Below are 15364 nucleotides of genomic sequence, written 5' to 3'. Positions count from 1 at the left end.
CAGAAGGGATCGGGGATCCAGGCTGGGAGGAGCTGGGAGTGGGCAGTGCCTGGGTGCCAGGGGGGCTGCTGCCAGGGGCTGGGGTCGTGCTCTCTGCTGCCTGTAAATAGGTCTTGGGTTCCCTGCTCTGGACTGGTGGTCTCTCCCTGCCTCAGGAAGAGGCAGTGGGAGCTGCATGTCTCTCAGGAGCGTTGCTGAACCCCATTCCCACCTTAAACCCTCGGGGCTGACCAAGGCTCGTGTCTCCAGGCTCCACTCACCACTTAGCAGCACATGGCCACACCAGGAAGCCACCCTTGCCCCAGGTCTCCTTTATGCCAAGCTAAGGAGGAGAGTGTCATGAAATCCTGGGCTCTGTCAGTCCAGGCTATCCCAGATCCTGCTCCTGTGGTTCTTCCCTCTGCCTCCCTGACGCGTTTCCACCTCCTACCTGAGGGGAGCAGGCACAAATCCTGCTTGGGCAAAGTCCAGCCTGGCACTGCACCTGGTGTGGTGGTGGTGGGGAGTATTTTTTTTTGAGGAGTACACCACTTTGCCAGTTTTATAGGTTCTTGGGGTCAAAAACCAGCCCCCACCCAGCTGAGCGTGAACTTGAGGGTGAGCAAGGACCTGGGTTGGAGCAGCTGCCTCGAGTTCTCCAGGTTCTCCTGCCTGTTTATCTTACAAATCTCTTTACACACACCTGCCTGTCCATGGTTTGGCCCTGATAAAACAACATAAAAAAAAAGCCAGCCCATGCTGGGTTTGAAGATTTTAGCCCCAGAATGAGCTCCCTACCAGTGTCTGCACAGAACCCTGGGGCATGAGGCAGGTGAGCTGGAAGGGCTGAGCTGTCCTGGGGCGTGTGACGAGCTTCACCCCGCTCTGAGCTCCGTCAGGGCACTGCTGCTGCTCCCTGGAGGTGCTGGAGATGGAGGAACAGGGCTGGGCTCTGCACCTGCAGCAGGATCTGCATCCAGCCGCCGGCCCCTCCTAAGGGACAAGCACAGGCAGGCACCAGGGCAGTCATAAACCAGCAGAGTCCATGGCACCACCCCCAGCCCAACCTGTAGCTTTGTTAGTTCCCCGTTTCCTCCTCAGCCCTGTATCCAGCACCAGGAGCCACAAGCCCGACCTTTTCCCGACGGTTGGCAGCTGCCTGGATCTGGCAGCACGGTGGGAGCAGCCTGTTCCAAGTCCAGAGCTCCCTCAGTGTTCCCAACCCCAAAATCCTGGGGCTGTTCTGTCCTCAGGCACTGCAGGGTTGGGAGTAACAACCGTGAAAATCCCAAATTTGCTGGTTCCAGGCGGCACTGGGATCTGGTGTCACTCGCAGGAGGCAGCTGAGAGAAGGCAAAGAGAAAAGGCAGCGACAGGAACCCCCCGGGAAGGGTTTTTGGGGTGAAGGAGTGTCATTTGGCCTTCCAGGGAGATAAAAGGAGAAGGCAAACAGCCCCGGGAGAACGAGGCCATTGCTGCTGCTCCGAACCCCGCGGGGGGTGAATGGCCTGGGCTGTGTTTGTGAACCCAGAGCTATCCCTGGACTTCAGCCCCTGGGGCCAGCGGAACAGAAGGTGTTTCTCCCCATGGCCTTGTCCTCTGCAAACACCCTGCTGCCACAGACTTCCCCCCCAGGCCAAGGTGAATCAGGAGCTTTTGCTTCCAAAGGCAGTTCCCTCTGGAATAAACCAGGCTCTGACAATGCTCAACTGTCTTAAAGAATGCAAAGCCCCACCTCAGTCCGGGTTACTGGAGACCACGGAGCAGGGGAATGCTGAGCACCACGAGGGATCCAAACCCTACAAACACATCCTTGTCCTGGCTCCCCGCAGATGTTTCCCGAGGCTGGGAATGGCCCTGCTGGAGGCTGACAGGTGATAAAGGTCCCTTTGTCTTTCCACACCTGTGCCAGGTCACCTGGAGAAGCTGTTTTGGTGCTGCCACCCGCCGGAGCTGGAGCTGCTGGCACATCCCAAGCTCCTCACCCACCTGCCCGGGGTCCCTCCCCTGTGCCCCTTCTCTAAAAGCAAAACCTTGCAGGCACACAGGCTCTGCAGAGAGTTTTCCATAGGGTAGAAGTTCTCCCCAGCCTTTTTTTTCCTCTTTTCCAAGAACAGCTCTTGGCTCAGCTTTTATTAATGACTACTGCAGCTCAGACTATTTGGGAAATATCCCAAACTGCAGGGCTGCTTTGGGAAGAGTGATGGAACAGCAAAACCCCAAGGAGGGAAGCAGACACTATTTAATGTTACTGCTTAGTTTTAGGAGGAGCCTCAGCTCCACTGTTGCTACAAGGAGCAGGCTGTGAGGAATTAGGGTCCATCCATCTGCTTTCCAAGGTCTAACCCACACGGAAATAAATAATTCAGCAGTTCAGGGTGTGGGTGAGGAAAAGGAATTTCTTTAACACTCCTGCAGCCATTCCCTGCAGTTCCCAAGCTGCCTTAAGCCAATCCCAGGGAACCACTGTGGGCTGGCTTGGGCTGGGCAGTACATGGATCCCTCAGAGGGATCCATCTCCAGAGACCCTTCCCAGCCAAGAGAAGGCAGCACTTACCTGTCATGGCTTTGAAATCCTTCCAGGAAACACATCTCTCGAGTTGGTCCTGTGCATCAGGGGGAGAACCCACCCACATCCCCCATACTCTGCCCTTGGGAGGGCGAGGGAAGGTCAGGGCGGGAGGGAATGAAGCTCTGCAGGTTATCCTGAGCTTTTGTAGTGAAATTGGGAAGTGCAGAACTGGTCCTTCAAGTCACAGGGTCGGAGGCTGAGCCAACCTCCCTCCCTGAGCTGATCCTGCCCAGACATCAGGGACAGCAGCAGCTCCTGAGCGATTCCTGCACTTCCTACCAAGGCCTGGTGACATCACAGGGACAAGATGGAAATTCTGGCCCCAGGCTCAGGTTTTCCAGAGCTCAGTTCCAGCATCAACCCTCAGGGAAGGCCCAGGTTTCCCTGCATGCCAACAGGCACTTCCCCAGAGGCTCCTTAATTTGCAGCCGGGCACCATCCTGGCGTTCAGCCCTCTGAACAATCCCCCTGGAGCTGCCAAATGGATGGAAAGATCTTTGTCTAGCTCTGGGAAAGCAGGAGTCAGCCACCCAGGATTCCCGAACTGATGTGAGCAGGAAGGTGAAGGACACAGCACAGGTAAAGAGCACGTCTTTTACTTTATAAAAAAGACCAAATCAGAACATTTAAGGCCAAGGAGTGCAAAAGAATCCCATAAGACACCACGGGTGAACCAGCCTCAGGAACCATCGAGTTGAAAACTTCCTCTTAGTCAGTTTTTGGGGGGGTTTTTTGGGGGGGAGAGGGGGTTGTTTTTTTGGGTTTTCTGTAAGCTTAATCCCCACACATTCACTCTTCACACACAGACTGTTTCACCTGCTCCAGCGGTCGCAGCTTGTTGCAAGTCCAGCTCACCCCTCGTCTCCAAAGCACAGCCCACAGAGCTGCTGTTGTGTCAGCATGACCTGTGCTGAGCCCCAGTGCACAGGTTTGAGTAAACTTGTCCAAATAATAACATCCAAATAATCCAGTGGGAAGCAGAAACCAGGCGGGTCCACCCGTACGGAAGGAGGTGACCACACACGGCTCTTCTGGGAGTCCCAGCCTGGCCTTGCTTCAAGTCTTCTCCTTGTATAAACTGGGCTTTTCACAAACCAACAGCTTTAAACACAAAGCAGGGAGGGGAAGCCAAATCTGAGGCTCAGTCTCTCCCCTGTTAAATAAGCCTGGCTGCTCAAGAGAGGAATTAAATCCTTCCCCTCTACCCAACCTTCCGAAGAGTAATCACAGGCTGTGAAATAAAGGCACATTTCAATTCAACTAAGGCACATTTCAGTTCAATTAAGGCACCTTTCAGTCCAATTAAAGCGCATTCCAGCCAAACAAAGGCACAGAAACATGGTCCACACCAAAGCACAGGGCCTATTTTGGGTTCCCTCTCCCCCAAAACCAGTGGGTGTGTTCATTCTATGGCTGGCAAATTCAACCAAGTGTTTTCTATTCATGTCCAAGGACACCCAGAAGTATAAACAAGTCCCGTGGCTGCACGTGTTTACTTTCTGATAAACAACCAAGTGGCAACACCACAGATCCAGCTTCCTCCTGCTGCAGTGCTGCAGCCCTCAAGGTCACCTGGCACTGTGCCCTGGGGGTAGCAATGCCCCATCTCCTGCTTCCCACTGCCTGGTGGAGAGGAGCAAAGGGAAGGAGAAGGTGCTGAGGGGAAGGAAAGGACGAGCAGTGCCTCACAAACCCTCTGCAGACACTCTCAGGAGCCTCTCCTTTCAAAGCAAGCCACTTTTAAGGCACTTTCTAGCAAACACAAGAAGTTACAGACAAACTATTTCCCTCACCTGCCACAGCCCTGTTTCCAGGCTTGCCCAGTGTGATGGAAAACGTGGAGGGCTTGGCAGAGGAGTGAGGAAGAGCTGTGACTGGCAGGGAAGTCACAGGTCAGTGTGTGCACCTGGGAACACCTCACAGCTTTAGTTCACATCAGGCTGGCAGAGCTGATGCCCCTGGTCTGCTCGGGGGGGTGGTGAAGGAAGCAGCTGAGCAGCCATCCCACCTCCCGTGTCACACACCAAGAGGCCAAAAATTAAATTAACCCCTTTACCTGAACCTCCTTCTCACAAGGCAGCAGGAGATGACACCAAGGGTCAGCAGGGAGAAGGCAGATTGGCTACTGCAAACACCATGGGTGGAGCACACAAGTTTTTTGGGGACCAACCCAGCCACTTTAAACAGAGATTTGGGTCCCTAGAGAGGGATTTGGGTCTCTAGAGCCTCAATATCAGCACCAACACAGAGACACCACTCAGTTATTCCCTACCCAAGTTAACTCAGGCAGTGCCAGGAAGCAAGGACTGTACAACAGATCCCCAAAGCAGGGAAAGGGCTGGGCCACTGAGGCTGTTGGAGCTAAATGTGATTTACAGAAATCACAGAGGCACAAGTCATCTGATACTTCCTTGTCCATCTCCTCCTCCCTGGGCACACACTCCGCCTCCCAAGTTCATTAGCTCCACAGTTCTCCTCCTTGATGTTCTACATTGTCCAAAAAAACCCCAAAATATCCGGTGAAATTCAGGCAGCAGGAGGAATTTGGCTTCAATAAAGGATCAGGGCAGACTGGGGGGGGGGAAAAGTGGCCTAGCACATTCCATATGGAAAGAGGAGGAATGTGACTGCAGCAAAGCCCTGGAATGCCTGCCTGCTGCTTGGGTCCTTTAACAATACACCTGAAGCAGAGGTGCCCCAGACGAGTCAGTCTCTGTGTCTTGGAAAGAAGAATCTCTGCTTGTTGGAGAGCCTTGGAGAGAAGAGAGAAGAGATGGTGACATTAGCCAGGGTGAAGCACAGCAGTGGAGCACCTGGCAGGTGGGGAAGGAGCTGCCACAAAAGGCTTTGTGTATCATGAGGGAGGAGAAAGCCACAAAAAGCCCACAGGCAGGGAACAACCCTGCCTGTATTGTAGCCATCTCCTGGGACAGATCTGTTATTACGCAGGTGGAAACTTGTCCTTTAGCCCTGGGCTGCTTTTTGGGAGGATCAGAGCTCAGGGGGACAGCCCATCACTCTCCCCTGCTTCCCTTTTGCACAGTTCCTTTTGTTCCCAAGTCTCACCCAGCTGTGACCTTCAGCAGTCACACCCCAAATACAGCCCCAAACTTTGTCAAGGCACACAGAGACTGAAAGCTCCCGGGACAAATATTGTGGAAGGACAGAGAATGCTCCATACTTGGATTTCAATCCTTTTCAGAAGGACCCACCAACCCAGGGAGTCTCCTGAGCTCCCGTCGCTCCCGAAGCCCAAGAGAACTGAGGGGAATCTAAAGGGCAGGGTCAGCTCAGCCTTTGTGGAGGGTGGAAACTGGAGGCACTGGTGGAAATAGGGGAGGTTCAGGGCATCCCCCTCACTGCTGTGATGCCCCTGCAGCCCAGGCCCCCCTCCAGGTCCGTTACCTGCGCTGCTGTGCCGCCTCATATTCCGGGCCATCACATCTGCCGGGGTTTCTTCCGATATTTGCACGGCCAAATCTGGAACGAAAAACCAAGAGGGCCTGAGACAGGAAAGGATGACTCAGCAGCAAGGAGCCCTGTCAGGGAACACGGGGATCTCCAGGAGGCACCACCCTCAGGGAACAGGAGAGGTTGAGTCTGGTTCTTCCCACTGCTTCCACCATTTCCCGGTAACCTGAGCTGTGTGCTCCTTAAACACCAGGAAGGAACAGCAGCCTCCCTCCTAACCTGGGAAGCACAACACACACTCGGTTTCCTCTGTTACTTCTGGATGTGTCCTTGCCCCCCACACCCAGCTTTCCAAGGTCTTTCTACAACAAACTCTCTTACAACCTGTTCTGGAGGTCGGGCACTTCAGGCTGCTCTGGCAAGCAGGAAGCAGCCCTGGAACAACCAGGAGGCACTGGCACTGTGGAACAGCCCTTCCCTTGTCTTTGCAGGGATATTTACCATGTGGAGGAGGTCTCAGCTCTGAGGAGACACTGTCACAGTAGTCTAAGGCTGGCATTAGACAGGTAGCACACGGGACAGAGCCAGCTGAGTAACTGGACATCCCCTGGCACAAGCAGCTCATCTGGTCATACCAGTTCAGTTTGACTCACGGTCTTTCTGCCTCGCTTAGAGGTGCAGAGGAAAGGCAGAATCACTGCAGCAGCAGCATAAGCCCTTCTATTGCTCAGCACAAACCTCACTGGCAGGGAAAGATACGCTCAAGAAAGGCACAACACAGCGAGGGTGAGAGGCAGAGGTCTCCATGAGGACCTCCATTCACACATCCCAGGAAAGCAAATTAACCCGTACATTTTAAGCCTTGTAAAATAACGAATTGAGAGCACAGCTGCTGCAGCAATGCAGGTACAGATGTACTTTATCAGAGGCACAGAAGCCTGAAATATGTTCCATGGATCACATACACATACCCACACAGTTCTATACTCCTCTGTGCAGCTAAAGAAAACGAGCTAAAGCCCACCCTGAGGACAGACAACAGCTCTCAACCCCGCTCCACAGCCACATCTCCGTGGCTTGGGTAAAACAACCGAGCAAAGCAGCAACACCCAGGGACCCCACATACCATCCTGGCTCATGACCATGGACTCCAGCATCGTCTCGTTGCCGCTGTCGGGCGCGTTGCCCCGGCTGGACTTCTCCTCGTGGCTCTGGCTGGCTGGGATGGAAATGTGGGGCCGGACCCTGCTTTTGCGGGTGCTGATGCGGATGATGCCTCGGACCAGCCTGCACTCGGCATCCTGCTCGTCCAGGTTGTAGTCCTGAGTTATGCTGTTGATGAGGTCCGAGATCTTGTTGGTCTTCTCCAGGAAGACGGTGTCCGAGGTGCACTTGGCCAGCTCGTCGATCTGGTGGACGCTGAAGAGCTCCGTCAGCTTCTTGAAGATCAGGACATCGATCTGCCTGCTGGACATGGAGCCATTCAGCTCACTGATGTCCACATCAGACTCGTGAAAGGAATAATACTCCTCCGAGCTCCGGTGGCTGCTGGGGAGCGGCGGCTTTTCTATGCTGTTCCTGAAGGGCTTCTCCAGCAGCTCCTTGCAGCAGGAATCCGATTCCAGCTGGTGGCTGGGGCTCCTGTTTTGGTAGACAGGAATGCCCTTCAGCTTCACATCCGGGTAACTGAAACTGCTGCCCACGCTGGACTTTTTTATCTGGTTCCCGTTCTTCTCAGCGGGAGAGACGCTGGTGGGGCTGTTTGGCAGCCGCCCGTTATAGTCTCCGTTCTTTCCATCGTCAGTGGAGGTCTCGGTGGGCCCCGGGTAGGGGACACAGACACTGCAGTCCTGGAAGCAGCCCCCACAGGTCACTATACAACAGAAAACGGCCTTGTACGTGTTCCAGGCCTGAGACAGAGAGGAACAGCAAAAGCTCTGGTTTGGGGGAGCCTCTGCTGTGCCAGAGATAAAGGTAATTGTCTCTGCCTCTCTGCCGTTGGAGTCTTTGAGCTCAGCTTTGCGCCCTTTCCTGTCCCGCATCTGCTGGGCTCGGCTGCGGCTGGGCTTGATCTCCGGCGTGGAGCCACTGAACACCTCCAAGCTGACATCTGTGTCCTTGGCTGCCCGGGTCCGCAGGGGCACGGCCTCCTGGCAGGACTGGTTCAGCTGGCGGTGGCTGTTCAGGTCCTGGGGGAGTCGTGTTTTCCGGCCCAGCATGGCTCAGCACTCGGGCACCTGCGGAACAGGGAGGGCTCAAGTCACAGCTTTCGTCACCAGCCCCACCTCAGCGAGCTGCCCATCAGCACAGAGGGGCCTGACAGCCAAACTCAGTGACTCTCAGATTCCACATTTCGGTTTTCACAGGGATGTCTCTCCTTGGGACTCACGCTGTTCCCACTTGTGGCACAGAGGGGGAATCCAGCCCCTGCTTCGGGGCTCTCCGACTACTCAAGCTTTGTTTCCTTTTGGTAGGTGCTCAAACCAGAAGATACATACTTTAAAAGGACTATTTTAAGACATCAAAATCCTTATAACCTTCAGAAGAGGTTTCCTCGAAGCAGCTGGGAGTCAGGCTCCAGAGCAATAAACTCACAGCACAGCTGGAGGTGGAGCTTGGAGCTGACAGGCTCCAAAGGGAAAGTATCCTTTTTTAAACAACTCCCCTTTGTCTCGCATTCCTTAGGATTAGGCTGGGCCCTGACAGTGCTTATCCATTTCAAAACACATCTGTGCCCAGGAGGAGATGACAAGCAATCCATCATTATGCAAGCTGCCAATTCAGACTCCACATTATTTGGTGCTATTTAAATTCAGGGGATTTAGCAATGCTGGCATTACTAACACTAATGATTTTTGCCAGTCATGCTAAGGTTGGGTCGTGTCAAACACTTCCCTGTGAAAACCCAATGTCTTCATCTGGATCAAGGAAAAGGTCTTGTCAACAAGTTGGTCTCAAATCACTCCTCAAGGCAGCAAAACCTTTACAAGCCCTACTACAGAGATCCCACATCAGACTCTGCTCAGCTGTTTCCCTTGTTACCAACACGGCTGCTCCAGGTCTGCACGCAGGAGTAAACTGCTTTTACAGCATCCACTGTCACAGTTTATCTCCACAGAGCCAACAATCAGAGCTTGGCATGTTAATTCTCCCATGTTATTAATCTTCTTACTATTAAAGCTCGGCACTGGGCGATGCTGAGTCAGGTCAAGGCTGTCACTCTCCACTTCTATTGCTGCTGCCTTTATCCCAGGCTGTGGTGGGCCCCTAAATTCTCCATGGTTTCCAAGCTTCTTGGCTAACACTGCTTTCACCCCCAAGAGATCCTTTTAAACACTAATTAGGGTAATTAATAAGCAATGAGAGCCCAGCCATAGCTTAAACGTTTTAATACTGTCCTTGTTGCTCTGCTATAGACTTTCTATAGGGCACCTCAAGCATGAATAAATAAGTCTGTCTGACCTTGTTAGAGCATTGCCTCTTTTTCCCCTGTTTTTTTAAAACAAATAGAAACATTTTCTCCACAAAGGAACAGGCCCAGACTGAAAGCCAGGCAGTTACAGCACATTGCTGCTTTCCAGGAATATTTTGGCTCTGATACCTTATAAAAATTCATCCCAGGAGCTCCCTCTGCACATTCCTGGGTAATATGTTAAATAAAAAGCCCCAGATGCTGCAACTTCAGTGCTGAGCAGGCAGAGCTCCCTCACCTCAGCATCAGTGGAGAGTTTTGATTGCTTTCTCTTCAGAACAACAAAGTTTTTTTCCTCAGCTTCATCATTTGTTCAAAATTTAAAAACAGGCCAAAAACATTTGAGCTGCACTGAGGACAGAGCGGATTACTGGGAAGTTTCTCTTCATCCTGAGGCCTCAGGAAGAGATCCAACATCTGCACTGCTCACTTGTATCACAGCAACACAACACTCTGTGTTCTCTGTGCCAACAGCAACACTCACTTATATAACAATACACGATGTTCTGAAATTTCAGAGCATCTTGGACACAAGGAAGAGTATGAAAAAGAGCTGCAGGGACACGTGTCAGAGACAGGGACCTGTCAGAGTCCTGGGCCTGCCCCTTCCCATCACAGCTCATGTTTCTGCAACCAGTGGATCACACGGAAAAGTTCCCTGGGAGCATGGACAAGACACAGCTCCTCAATCCAGCAGCTTCTCTAGCACAGGCAACGGGCTGGCCTGAAACCCACAGCCATAAACAAGAGCTCAGACCAAAATCCACATCCAGGTGATACTCACAGGGTCGTGACTCTCTCGTCGCTTCCTCTGCTGTCAGGCAGGCGCCGTGTGAGACTGGAGAAGGTCCCTCCAAAGAGCCTCAGCATCTGCTCCAGAGCAGCAAGGAAGGATTCACAAAGGGTTTGCACCTCTAAGAGTTAGCCTGGGTCTAAGATCTTCATTGTTCACAGGACGGGATTTCTTTGTGAAGTTCTAAAAAAAAAAAAAAAAAAAGCTAAATTAAGTTGTGAAGCTCCTTAATTTGCACATGGGTTTGACAATAACAGTATTGCTGGTGTTGTTGGAAGCCAGGGAATGTCTCCTGAGTTCAGGAGACAGGGTTTACACAGAGATACAACTTGTCTTAACTCTGTGGAATTTTCTAAGCAGCCTTGCCAGGGGCTGAAAGCTGCCCTGTAAAGCTCCTGTTCTCTCTGCTGACACCAGGCAGTGATGGAGATCCAGGCCCAGAGTAATGTGGATCCAGCATCTTCCCTGTGGTGCTGGATCCTCATTCTCAATTATTTGGGATCTAAACAGCCCAGCCGAGGAACTGCCTCTCACCAAATGCTTCCCTGTGCCCCTGACCCAAAACCAGGGACAGCCAAGACTCCACCACGCTGCAGGGAAACAAAATTTGGCCCTTCTTTCTCCCAGATGAAGGAGAAGGAAGGGGGAGACCTGCCTGGGCACTTAACAGAGCTCCCTCTGCCTGCCCTGGCCCCCCCGATGTCCTCCAAACAGGGGATTTTTGGGGAGAGGGGAAGCTGGCAGCAGGGACAGCCCCATCCCAGCCCGGCCTGCCCTGCCCCGCGCAGGGTCCTGCCCCACTTCCCACTGAAGTTTTCCATCCCTGGAAAGCAAAGCCGACCCCAGTAGGGACCAGGAAGACCCCAAAAACCCGCGGAGAGAGCTCCCACCACCACCAGCCCCCCGGGAGAGCCCCGACACCGTCCCCCGCGGCCAGGGCGGGGAAGGTCCGGGAGCAGCGGGAAGCGAAAGGCGAGGGAGTGCCAGGGAGCGCCGGGGGCAATGGGGGGGATGTCCCCAAACCTTGCGGTGGGGGGGAACCGGGGGTCCCTGTGCCGGGGGAGCCCGGGGCGCACGGGGAGGGCGAAGCCGCCCTGGCGGGGGGACGGAGCCGAGGGGCGCGGGGGGCTCGGCGGGGTGGGTGTGAGACGGGACCCCCGGGGAGGGGATGGGATATCCCGCTGTCCCTCCCTCCCTCCTTCCCTCCCTCCCTCCGTGCCGGTCGCGGCCTGCGCTGCCCCCGGGCCGGGAGGCTCCGGGCAGCTCCGGGCGGTGCCGGCGGGGTGGGCGGCGGGGCCGGGGCTGATGCCGGGGCCGGGGGTGGGGTCGGGGCCGGGGGTCGGGGCCGGGCCGGGGCCGGGCCGGGTCCCCCCGCCCGGCGTTACCTGCGAGCCGGGAGCGCCGTCCGGCCCCGCCTCACCTGCGCCAGGTGAGACACGTGACGCGGACGGGCCGCGCCGAGGGACAGCAGAGCGCGCCCGGCGAAGCGGCTCCGTCCCGCCGGGAATGACGCTCCATCCCGCCGGGAATGCCGCTCCCCCAGGGAACGTCCCCCGGCCCCCCCGGGGGTCTGCGGCAAAGCAGCCGAGCAGCCTCATCCCCAGCGGGCCGCGCCCCGAAGTAGCGCTGGCTCCCCGGGGATCGGCTCTCCCGAGGGTCCCCGTCCCCCACCCTTAAGGTCTCCGTCCCCAGGGATCCCTGTCTTGAAGGATCTCTAATCCAGTGTATCTTCATCCTCAAGGATCCCCGCTTCGAAAAATCCCTGCCTCAAGGTATCCTAATCTCCAAGGATCCCTGTCCTGAAGGATCCCTGCCCTGAAGGATCCCCGCCCTGAAGGATCCCCATTCCAGTGTATCCTCAACCCCAAGGATCTCTGTCGTAAAGGATCCCTATTCCAATGGATCCTAATTCCCAAGGCTCCCTGTCCTGAAGTGTCCCTATCCCAGTGTATCCTCATCCCCAAGAATCCCTGCTCCAAGGGATTCCTATCCCAATGTCTCTGCATCTCTGAGGATCCTTGTCCTGAAGGATCCTTATCCCAAAGGATCTCTGCCCTGAAGGATCCCTATCCCAACATATCCTCATCCCCAAGGATGCCTGTCCTGAAGGATCCCTATCCCAAAGAGCTGGGGCGTTTGGATCCTTTCCTGAAGGTTTGGAAAAAAGGATGGAAACCCATTGGGAAGGTGGCAGCAGGGGAGGAACCTGGCAGAACGACAGCTGTGCACTGAGGCTGCTGCCAGTTTCCAGGAGGAAAGAGAAGAGAGAAATCAGTTTAAAGGTTGATACCAATGCCAAGAGTCTCCTTCCTTCTCTAAAGGGCACAAAGACAGTGTTTATTTATTCAAGCCTCTGGCACTGAAGCCCAGCTGATGTCGTTTCCCCGTCTGGGATTTCATTCGTGGATAACTCACAGCACTGCTTGGAAATGTGTCCTTTCCTCTGCCAGCTGCCTTGAGCACAGATCCCGGCCATGAAACCTCTCCTGTCACTGTCCCATGCAGCCTGGCACTTCCAGGACGAGCTGAGCAGCAGAGTGTGACCCCCTGAACCCAGCACCACTCAGCTCCTGAATTTTTCCCTGTGTCCCATCACCTCCCATGTCCCAAACTGCTGATGCTGGGTCCAGGGTGGTGGGACAGGGAACTGGGTCAACACAGGAGTCCTGGGGTTTAAACCTGAAATCCTGATGCAGGATTCCTTCCCTTAAACTGTGCCAGGATGAGAGACCAGTGCCTGGGCCTCCCTGTCCTGGTAACTGGGACACCTGGGGACAAACTTGCAGAGAGGCTGGGAGACATGGCAGCAACATTAATTATTTGCTGCCTGTAACAAGGCTTTGCTTTTCTGGAGCACATCCCAGTGCGGGGCTTTAAAGAGACTGGAGACGAGGCCAGTGCACATCCCGTGGCTGTGTCCTCCCACTGCCTGCATCCCTGTGGGAATGCCGGGGACTGGGCTGGCCGTGGGATGCAGGGTGGGGTCCTATCCCAGTGTCCCATCCTGGTGATTGGTGCCTTGGCAGAGGGGCGCTGACAGGGGAGGGAGAACAAAGCTCCCACCGGGCTTTTGCATCACCGAGGTTTATTCTGAGCGCTGCTAATTGCAGCCTCCTCTGCTAAATCATTAATAGCTCGTCAGCCCGGGCAGAGATCCTGCAGTGCCAGAGGGTTCTGGGGACTCACTCACTAACTTACCTCAGGGCAGGGGCAGTTCTTTTATTTTCCTACTGTTTGCCTTTTCCAGCTGCTGTCTGCTCACCACTGGGATGTGCTGGGACAGCCTGGGGACATGGTCACCTTCAGCCTCACTGCCCAACAAACCCAGCCCACCTTTCCCCCCTGCTCCCTGTTCCCATGTCCTTTTCTCACCCCGGAGCAGAACCTGGAGCTGGGAAGGTGACAAGCAGTGCAGGCGTGGGAGGTGATCCAAAAAAAGCAATTATTTTCTGAGCAGATGACGACAAAACAGGCACCTCCTGAGATCACTTCAACCTCTGCAATTCAGGGGTTTCACTCTTGGGGAATGGGGGAAGCTCAGAGCACGGCAGATCCCATCCCCTTTTCCCTTTAGGGGGTACCCTTGGGGATCCAGGTTCCAAGGAAGCAGAGAAAAAACGGGAGAGGAGGATGTTCTGCTAAATTCCTGCCTGTCCCCACAGATTTTTGGGCACGGGGAGCAAGGGCAGAGCTTTGACCCCACGATGGAGCAGCCCCCCTCAAATCCCACACCCCGTTTTAGAGCAACATTTGTATCAAATACACGAAGACTTCAGCTTTCCCACAGCCTGGAATGCAGCCTGCAGGGCTTGAGGAGGTGCCGTGGCCGTGTCTCCGGCCCCGGGCGGGGGGGGTGCGGTGTCTGCCGGGGACGAGCCGGCAGCGGGGGCTGGAGCAGTGACGCGGCGGCCGCTGACGCCGCTCCGGTGCCTTGCAGACGTGTGGCAGCCTGGCAGGAGCAGGAATGTGATGCAAAGCACAAGAGATGGGGTTTTATTTTTCCTCCTAAGGTAAGGGAAGCAAAAATGTCACCGGCTTCGTGGGCGACATCCACTGCAGGCCTGGATGTGGCTCTGCTTGGAACAGATTTAGGCTGGGTTTTTGTTTTTAGCTTAGGCTTTTGCTCCGGTTTGGGGGTGGGATGAGAGCTCGGCACCTGGTTTCTGTCATCCCTTTTATCCTCTCTGCTGCTGCGATGTGAAACACGAGCAGGTTTTACCCCACGCACCCACATGAAGATGCAGCTACTGAGGATGGCATTCCGGCAGGAGGAACCCCAAAAAACAGGCCCTGTGGGGGAGCAAGGTGGCAGCGGCACCTCCCTCTCCAGCCTGCTCCCCGTGCCATCCCACCCCCAGGTCTATTAACACCGTACAAATGATAATGACGTTGGCAGAGATGTTGCCGTGACACCCCTGCGACCACGGACACGCCGTCCCGGTGTCACATTCCCTGCACCTCAGGATGGGACACCCCAGCCACAGCCCCGGTGGGTGGGGGGGGAAAGGGGCTGCCCCCTGCTCTTCTCCTTGCCCCAGGTAGAGGCACCGGCATCCCCCAAACAGCACCAGGAGCTTCTCAACTGCTTCTCTCAGGAGCTGCAGACTCAAACCAGCAGTTCCAGTAACCCCTCACAGTCCAGCCTCCCCCACTAACCCATCCCGGTAAATCTCCCCAGGAAACCCCTTCCGGTCCAGCCTTTCCCAGTGACCCCTCAGTAACCGCCTCAGCGTTTCCCAGTGATACCAGCCCTCCCCAGATCCCTATTGCCCGCCGGCGCCCCCCGAGGGCACCACAAACTGGTAACGCCACCGGGACAGTGCCCTACCGGGCCATACCGAGCCCGGTGTCCTGTCAGTGCTGGCACCGAGCCCGTACCCATGCCGTACTGGGTCATACCGAGCCCGGGGCCGATGTTGGACGGAGCCCGGTGCCAGTGCTGGGTCTGTACAGGGCCATACCGAGCCATGCCCAGCCCTGTGCCAGTACCGGGTCTGTACAGGGCCATACCGAGCCATGCCCAGCCCGGTGCCAGTACCGGGTCTGTACAGGGCCATACCGAGCCATGCCCAGCCCGGTGTCGTACCGAGGCTGAGGCCGTGCCAGTGTCGATACTGGTAACGGGCCCTACCGGGCT

At 55.3% G+C, this 15364-nt stretch overlaps 1 protein-coding gene across 2 annotated transcripts; it reads right to left on the bottom strand.

Annotated features, from left to right (window-relative positions):
• Positions 1-3812: 3812 nt before the first annotated feature.
• KDF1 (keratinocyte differentiation factor 1) lies at positions 3813-11648 on the bottom strand. 2 transcript variants are annotated; one of them, XM_032710268.1, is made up of 5 exons: positions 11613-11648; positions 10219-10410; positions 7089-8199; positions 5957-6031; positions 3813-5303 (listed from the first exon to the last, which is right to left on the bottom strand). In XM_032710268.1, the coding sequence occupies exons 3-5, from the start codon at positions 8179-8181 to the stop codon at positions 5221-5223; spliced, it is 1251 nt and encodes a 416-aa protein (XP_032566159.1). In that variant the 5' UTR covers positions 8182-8199; positions 10219-10410; positions 11613-11648; the 3' UTR covers positions 3813-5220. The 2 variants fall into 2 exon arrangements, with proteins under 2 accessions (XP_032566159.1, XP_032566160.1); XM_032710269.1 differs by lacking the exon at positions 11613-11648 and having other exon boundaries at positions 10219-11041.
• Positions 11649-15364: the final 3716 nt, after the last annotated feature.

This window comes from Chiroxiphia lanceolata, chromosome 24, assembly GCF_009829145.1.
Source record: "Chiroxiphia lanceolata isolate bChiLan1 chromosome 24, bChiLan1.pri, whole genome shotgun sequence".
In the NCBI taxonomy this organism is placed as follows: domain Eukaryota; kingdom Metazoa; phylum Chordata; class Aves; order Passeriformes; family Pipridae; genus Chiroxiphia; species Chiroxiphia lanceolata.
This window is presented reverse-complemented; position numbering and strand designations above follow the sequence as displayed.

Coding starts and splice junctions, on each gene's coding strand:
- KDF1 (XM_032710268.1), bottom strand. CDS start 8,181: ATGCTGGGCCGGAAAACACGACTCCCCCAGGACCTGAACAGCCACCGC. Junction 6,032..7,088: donor CATGGTCATGAGCCAGGATG/GTATGTGGGGTC, acceptor TTTTCGTTCCAG/ATTTGGCCGTGCAAATATCG. Junction 5,304..5,956: donor GAGGCGGCACAGCAGCGCAG/GTAACGGACCTG, acceptor CTTCTCTCCAAG/GCTCTCCAACAAGCAGAGAT.